The sequence below is a fragment of the Dendrobium catenatum genome, unplaced genomic scaffold (genome assembly GCF_001605985.2).
Source record: "Dendrobium catenatum unplaced genomic scaffold, ASM160598v2 fragScaff_scaffold_1148, whole genome shotgun sequence".
NCBI lineage: Eukaryota > Viridiplantae > Streptophyta > Magnoliopsida > Asparagales > Orchidaceae > Dendrobium > Dendrobium catenatum.
In genome coordinates this window covers 428429-437043 of record NW_021319610.1, presented here as the reverse complement: position 1 = coordinate 437043, position 8615 = coordinate 428429, and the positions used below count along the sequence as shown (strand labels likewise).

Sequence of the window (8615 nt, the reverse complement as noted above, 5' to 3'; positions counted from 1 at the left end):
GAAGTATAATTTTCCTGAAAAATTAGTACAGACAAAAAAAAAATTAATATATCCAATATATATTATGAGAAATAGTAATCAAAACAATAATATTTAGAATTATCAAAAACATATATGATATAAAAAATATAATTATAAATACTAAGTCACAATAATCTCTCATTTTTTATAATGGTAAAATAATTATTATTTGTATTAACATTTAAACCCTAAATTTCTTCTTAGCTCCTCCTAAATGAATAAACACATATGAATATAGGGATTCCCATGATGATCAAAGAACTCTAAACATTTTTTTTTTTTTTTTTGAAATAAAAGACAAACAAAAAATAAAATACGAGCACATAGAATACAAAATAACAAACAACAAGCAATAACACACAAAAAAACACTAAAACAACCAAAATAACAAAAAAAAAAAATCATAAAATATAAAACAACTAATATTATAACTCCCCATTTTGACAACAACAAAAGGGATTTAGAAATGGAAATGAAAGATACCAAACGATAAAATAAATGAATTGGCCTTCAATAGTATTTTAAAATAATTGCAATAACAATATTAATTTCGTAGGACTAAAAAGAAAGATTGAAAATTTTAAAACAAAGAATAACCAAGATAAGTAAAGTCAATAAAATCATGATGTATTTTAGACAAATTAAATAAACATGATTATTGCAAAAATGATGAAATGAAGATTAGTTAACTTTAATTTCAATATAGAGTATAACTACAAATTGGATTGATTGGAATTAGAGATTAAAAGATTATGGAAAGAACATAGTACATAAAATTTTGAATTGGACATTGCATATTTTTTCAAATATTTGTTATGCACTTTATGAATCTTTTTCTATTTGGGCTAATTTTATACCTCTTTTCACTTTGCGAACCATTGCGCAATTTTTTATTTTTGCACACATTTTGCATTTATTTTGATATATTTTTTTTTATCTTTCCAAAACCAGTAATCTAAAATTAAACTTTTCTAATAACAAAAATAATTATATTTAGAAAGAAATTAAAAAATAATAGGACATCAATATTACAATAATGATATTCAAATTATGTTTGCATAAAAAGAACATGAATTTGATCTTCTTATCTAATTTAAGTTATAAATAAATTTAAAATATTTGAAAATTTAGATTTTGTAATTAAATTAATTTTTTAATGCAAATTAATCTATAACATATTTTAGATTAATTACAAAAAGTTTTTCGTATAGATAAACTAACATTTTAAATAGTGAGAATCAAACACAAGTGCTCAAAATATAATTTTTTTCACTGATATCGGAAAGATTAGATAAATTTAATACATTGAAATCAATTTAAAAACAAATACATAAAAACATTACATAAACATTGCAACACCAAACAACCCTACAAATAAGAAATAGAAAACAACATCATATTACTAGCAAAGGACTGGTAGAAGCAACAATAAAGCAATACATCTAAAACTCTGAGGAGCCCTGATCTGGAGGAGGAGGCTGGGTGAACACTGAGAAATAGCTATTCATCATAGTATCTCGCATCCTACTGACATTTATATATACCGTGTCAAACTGACTACGAATCCACCCCATGTCCTCCTAGTATCTTGCATCCTACTGATTTAAATGAGACAAAATTTGATTAAAATGTTGATCAAAGTGAGTCTCTAACCGATCTAAATGTTGGACCATCTCCTAAAAGTAGTGCTGATCAGGTCCATGTGCAGGTGAAGGGAGCTTAAAATTACGAGATGCGCTAAGAGGGGGGGGGGGGGGGGGTTGAATTGGAAATTTGTTGTAATAACAAGATAATCCTAAATAGGAGTTCTAATTTTTTAAAATGTTTTTAAAATTTTAAATAAGAAAACTAATTGATACGGAGGTGAATGCTTGAAGCATAATTTGCAACAATAGGCAATGAAAAATTAACTTGCTCAACAATGATTTTCATAATGGATTTCACCAATCAATTTTAACAAAAATTAAATGCAAAAATAAATAAAGTGCAAAAAGGGAAAAATCACACCAGAGAATTTATAGTGGTTTAGTCACTTGAACTACGTCCACTCCCCGGAGTCCTCCACTCTAGGAATTTCACTACTAAACAATAATTCTCCTTTTTCCCACACACCAAGGTAGAGAAACCCTTACAAACCTCAATTTCACCAACCCGGCGTGGCGAAGAGCCAAGCTTTGTCACCTTCCTAGTGACGGTAGCATACCTTCTCATTTTTCTTTCTCCTGAAGATGGCAGAGTATCTTAAAGGACACAGATGTAAAAGAATCCCCCCCTCAGAGAGCCTCCCACAAGATCTTCTCAGGCCATAGGAGGAGCAAAGTGCGGCAAGCTTGGAGAAACCGTGTGATCTTCCTCACACTCCTTCTCCCTCATAAAGTCCACGTGCAACAAGCTTGGAGAAACAATGTGATCTTCCTCACACTCCTTCTCCGTCACAAATTCCACCTTCTCCTTCCTCTCACAAACCCTAAAATCTTCTCAAGAGCTCTCTCTCAAGGAATCCCCCTTTAATCACGAACCTATCTATCTTACTTAATCCAAAATATAGAGGTTTTGATATTTAAAATAGGATCCAAGAAACCCTAAAAATTTCTAATTAGCCATTATGATCGTACAATATGATCTAATATTGTACAGTACGATCAATACAAAACAGCCTTCATCCTAGTATAAAGGATTACGAATAGGCAAACTTTTTGTATAATATTGTACAGAATGATATAAATCTGTACATTACGAAATATAAAATCCTTCTATTGATACAGGACAATTTTTGGGATTATGAAAACTTATCTTTGTATATCGTATGGTACGAACCACTTCGTATAGTATGATCAGCACAAAATCAAGGGATCGTCCAGTATGATGTCTGGGATGATAAAAAATAGCCTCTATTTATCATATAGTTTGAACGGTGTTGTATAGTATGATAACCAATAAAAAATAAATCATTGATTTATACACTAATCATAGGGTTAATTTAAGTAAGTATTCAAAAATATCGTACAATACAATAGTATCGTACAATATGATCCGTTCAAAATTTATGAAGTAGGAACTTAAATTAATCTGTCATGTAGGATTTTTAATTAGAAAACATCATACCATATTTTATAAATCGTATATTACGATTTGTTTATAGATAGCTATTTGAGCTAAGTCAGATCGTATAGTAAGATTAAAATTCGAATAGTACAATCGACAGGAATTTTTTTTTTTAAATTTTAAAACCCTCTCCCCCTGTGTGTGTGCATGGTTGCTCAGTCTTGCATGCAATTTGTGGACAGACTCAAAAAAACAAAAATAAAAATAAATGAAAAATTATAATGTTATAAACTCAAACTCTTATTTTATCCAGTTCTTGAGTCTTCTTGTTGTCCTGAGTAACTTTTGATCTCCCTGAAATGTTAGTACTCACAGATAAGAGCAAAAATAAAAAATATGCAAATGAATTATTCAATTGACATTATTTTTCATTATGTAAATCTCAGACTAGTGGTCATGGACTGCAATAATCTCTCTCTTTTTGATGATGTCAAATAATGTTCTTGTTAAAGAAATTTGCACCAATTTTTTTGTTTTTGTTTTGAATTAAATAAAAAAAGAGTAGAAATAGAAACACAAAGAAAATGAAATTCATTTGAAATAAAAATAATAAGATAAACAAGATACGACATAGTAACTAGAGCACACAATATGATTCTCCCCCTTTTGACATCACCAAAAAGAGAAGGAACAAATAACACAACAAAAAAAGAGCACAAAATAGATACATGTCATAAAGTAGGATCCTGATCTGATGCAGGTGGAGGTGGTTGGAAGTACTAGTGGATGGACGTGAATTATTGATCAATTGAGGAAAAGCATTCCCCAAACCACCGCATGTCATCCTCATGTTGTTGATGTTATTCTCATATGTGAGTGTTAAGGCGGCTTTATAGTTAGTCGAATCATTCGACTAAATCATTTTGAGGATATGCTAAGGTAGGTATGTAACGACGGATAAGATTAGGGTTATGCAAATTTAGTCGCCAGCTTTGGGTATGATTGAAGTGCGTAGGACATGTTGATTAATTGTAATATTTTGGGTTAAGGATTGAACAAGAGGCTGGTGTTGGTAAAAAGTGATTTTCCTAAGGACTAGATTTGCAGCACTCTAATCAAATTTATTTGTAAGAAAGGAATGAGTTCTAGGGCCTTCAGTAGACAACCCAATGTATTGGGCAATATCTGCCTTAGTGATTTTGACACATTATCATCAGACAAAAGAGCTGAGGGTGTTGACCTTGATTTTTGCTTGAATATCCTCGAGCACCTTTGATTGATTCGATTGAACCTCGTCGAGCCCAACTCAAACTCGAATCATTTCAAATTGGTGTTAATTTGACTCGACCCTGTTCAATCAAGCCCAAATAATTTATGTTGACCGCGACGAGTTCAATTTGTCCTGAATCGTCTTTGATTTGATTTGATTAAATCAATTGAGCCTAGTCCATTATTTCCCCGAAATTTGAATCCTGTCGCGGCTGCAGACTTTAGTCGCGTGATCACCTACTTCGGTGTATTTGTCAGAGTCTTGGATGCACATCTGGGCGGCATTATGCCATTTTGAGCTTTCAGCGTAGAGCAAATCTTGGAGAGACGTTAGAAGGCAGAGACAAAGAGTTCGTTTCGGTGATTCTCACGGATTCCCTCAATCTCTCCCACTCTCTCTCACTCTAGTTCGAAAGCTCAGGAGACCTCACTCCTCTCCCTTGGCTTTCTCCATTTCCTTCGGCTCTAGGTACAACCGGTCCCTCTCCCCCTTTCGGTTCTTCTGGTTTGCGAGCCCTAGACAGAGCCAACCCCAGTCTCCCTTACGCTCTCCCATGGTTGTCGTTCGCGTGCCCTAGAGAAGACCGACTCCACCCCCTTTGTCTCCTTTGGGTCGGGCAAGGCTGGCTCCGTGCTCCTGTCGAACCGAAGCCCCTTCTAGCTCTGTGCTCCCTTCGGTCGAAGCCCTAGTTCCAGGGCACCCAACTTGATCCGAGCACCCTCCGACCTCTCTCTCTCGCGTGAGCCTAGGAGAACCAAAGCCTCGTTCCCTATCTCTCGGGTTCGCGACTCCAACTGCAAGCCGAGACTCATCCAAACCTGGGCAAGGCCGAATCCTCCTCCTTACTCTCTTCGGTTCGTGGCCTACCCTAGCCGACCTGAGCAGATCTTGTTAAATGTAGGTAAGCTTCTTCCCTTCCTTCTTCTTCTCCTTATTTTCCTTCTTATTCTCTTCTACCTCCTTCCTTATCCACCTTCTTCTCCTTCTTTGCCGTTAAGAGAAGTAATGGAGATTATGGCTGCTTGGTGCTGGTATGAGAAGTAATACATATTCTATTATTTAGAGGGAAAAAGTGATAATGATAGTTTCTTACTATGTTTTTTTAAAACGAACCAGCACATTCGTTCCTCCCTCTTGAAGTTTTTTTTTTACAAATGATATGAAATTAGGGAATGCGTTTGCATTCTTTTGTCTTGAGGTGGATTTCCCATGGAATGAACTTATTACTGTAAAAGAATGATCTAAATTCATTCTATTGCTTCTATGTGAAAGCTAGGGTAAGTGACAGAGCAATTTTCATTCATAGTGTGGTTAAGAGAGCTTGATTTCTATTACAAATAGTTTGATAATGCATTCATGGCCATTGTTCAGTCTTTGCTATTTCTATTTGGTTATCAAATGGTGTTGAAGTTCTCTTAAAATGATGATGGTTATTTCTAAACATAAGTGATTTTTGTATGGTGTAGACAAATATGGGTTGATTTGTGTTGTTTTGATAGTAAACAGTTAATGTGATTCATGTGATCTAGCTTGGAGCTTTAGGAGTAAATGGTGGTAAGGCTTGAGAAGCAATGTTCTTTCTTTACTAAAACATGCATATAAGGTGTTTGGTGAAATGCTTTTAAAGAAAGATTTTGATATTTGGTTAGTGACTCATGAAGCTTGGGTTTCCATAGGAAGCCACTTAACCAAATGTTGTGTGACCATATTTAGATATAAAGGTTTCACATGTTTTCTTTTATGAGTTTGGGTATACTTATGTTTGCGAAGTTCCTCCCAAATCTCCTTATTGAAGTGTATAATGCTCTTTCGATTTCAAATGTTGGTAATGTGTTTTTGATAAGTTTCAAATAACCCTTTTCAAGTATGTATCTAAAGGTTTCATGAGGATAGGTGATTTTGGAAGTTTTAGCTTCTATAGTAATTTTGCTCCAAGTGATTTCATAAGTTTTTCATTTGGTTGACACTTTATTTATGATAAACATTGGTGAATCTTAAGCAAGATTTTGGGTGATGCGCTTCACTAAGCGTGGATATAAGCTTTGCGTAAGTAAGTGTGAATGCCAAAGGCTAGTTTTCGTGTTGATTTACCTCAAGCAATTTTATGAAATCCTTCATTGTGTCTATGTCTTATGATGACCATTATTGATCTTGTCGCAATTTATGTTGACTTGTCTTATTTTGGAATGGATAGTTGATGTATGAGCTTTACTTTTGAATCATGTTATGTGGTTTAGTAGCCTAAGTGTGACATGGTAATACATCTGAAAGAAATTGTTCTACATTATCTCTTAGACCTCGCATGATAGTTGTTTGATCAAATGCCCTAGAGAGGTAGTCTCTTTCAATTACTCACTTTATTTTGGTACATTCATGCAAGATTTTAATGCCAAATGGGTACATGCATACACAAGCCCAAATGGTTATTATTATGGTAGTTTGGTTGGCTCTTATTCTATGTATGTGGAGGGAGTGGGACAAAGTGCATATGAGATCTTTATACTTACATTTATAGGTTTCCTAAAATTATTAGCAAAGTTGTTTAATGATTGGTGACCACAAAGCATGCCTTGTGGAGTTCTTTTTTTTTTTTTAAGATCTCTTTATCTTATTTTCCTTTGTCGGTATACAAAAAAAAAAAAAAAGAGAAAGCTGAAATGTATGACCCCCCATTGAGTCATTGAATGCTTATTGTAATTCCTTATGTGATGTATTGTCCTTATTAGTAGCATAGAAAGTGTTTGTATAAATTCCTATTAGAAGTGCTATAAACCTTAACACATGGGAAATGTTATAAATGCTGAAATTTATACTTCTTTGAGAGGTCTATATGTTAAAAGTTAATTTCATTTGCCTTTAAACAACATATCTGTTTGTGGAAACCTTAAGAGTAGGTGATTAAATCATCTTTTATGTGCATAGAAGTATAATTGTGCTGAATTTTATTTCTAAAATCCCCTCTTGGGATTTTGGAGATGTGGAGACAAAGTTCTGGTAATTTATCTTGCACTTTAGTGTTTATATTTCAAATACATTGAATTGTTGGAGAGCAACCATGAGTTTTATAGTTACATAATTTGTATTGTTAGAAGCATGCTTAGCTATAAAAGAGTTAGTAAACTTAAATACCTTTATGCTTGCTTTAAATCTGGATCCTTCCTTATCCTTTTAAGCTTTACATAAAAATATATGTTTGCAAGTATTACTTATTTGTGAAAAATTCTTACAGTTTTTTATGGATTTCTTTCTCAATGGTTTTGTGGGAAATTTTGAGTTGAAGCCTTTGCATATTTGTTATTCCACTTTGAGAATTGGTTGGAAAGTTTTCATGTATATTCATATTATAAAAATTTTTTTTGGCATGAGAACAAATCATGAATTTGGATTAGAAAATTACTTAGAATGGTTGGTGGCATGTAGCATGAAAATTTAAATCTGTTGGAAGGAATTCATGTTTACTCTAAACTCATATGATAAGTGAAGTGCTTATGTCCATGATTGGTGTGTATTTATATATCCCACACATGCTTATAATGAAATTGTCAAATGCTTTGTGAACTCAATGTGCTATTACCTATGATTTTGGAATATTATTCTTATGGTTGGAGAAAATAAGTTGACTCTAAATCTCTTTTTGCTATAAGTTTTGGTTCCAACATTAAGTATATATATGTTACCTCATAGAAAAGTTTTATAGTTTGTGGTATATTAAAGAGTTTTATGATTTTGTTTTATTTCGAGGAGATTTGTGATTGGCTTCGTGATTGAAAATTTTCTAAATAGCTTTATGCTATGATTTCATAAGTGATCTTCTAAATGAAGGGTGTTACAAATTTGTTTTACATTTAGTTTAATGTTAAAAGGCTTTGCTAATTGTTTTGCATCAAGAAGGTTTCTAAAGAGTTTTGCGAATTGTCTTATATTGAGATTTTTGTTGTTTTATTTTGTGAAGGTTTCTTGATAGAAGGCTTTGCAATGCCTAGTCATTGAGGGATTTTTCACAAATTACCCCACACCAAATAAAATAAAAAGCACTTGGTTGTTTTTGTGTCAAAGAGTTTTTGGTGTTTTGTTTTCTTTCTGGTGAAGGGGTTTTATAAGTTGTTTCATTTGGGAATTTATGGGTAGATTTTGGGGTTGGAGCTTTTGATTAGCTTTGAGTTGGAAGACTCTTTGATGTCTTTGTTTTAGAACAAATGATTTTGTATATGTGGGCAATCTTTCTTATTTGAATTAGCTTTCTTTTATGAGTGCTTGCTTTTAAAAGTGGGGTTTTGGA

At 33.0% G+C, this 8615-nt stretch overlaps 1 protein-coding gene across 1 annotated transcript in view; it reads left to right on the top strand.

Moving 5' to 3' along the window:
- LOC110097122 (alpha-terpineol synthase, chloroplastic-like) overlaps positions 1 to 8319 on the top strand; it is a 10353-nt gene extending 2034 nt beyond the window's left edge. Inside the window, exon 5 of the mRNA XM_020823365.2 lies at positions 8289 to 8319. Within this exon, the coding sequence (XP_020679024.2) occupies positions 8289 to 8319 (31 nt within the window). The remainder of the gene's footprint in view (positions 1 to 8288) is intronic.
- Positions 8320 to 8615: the final 296 nt, after the last annotated feature.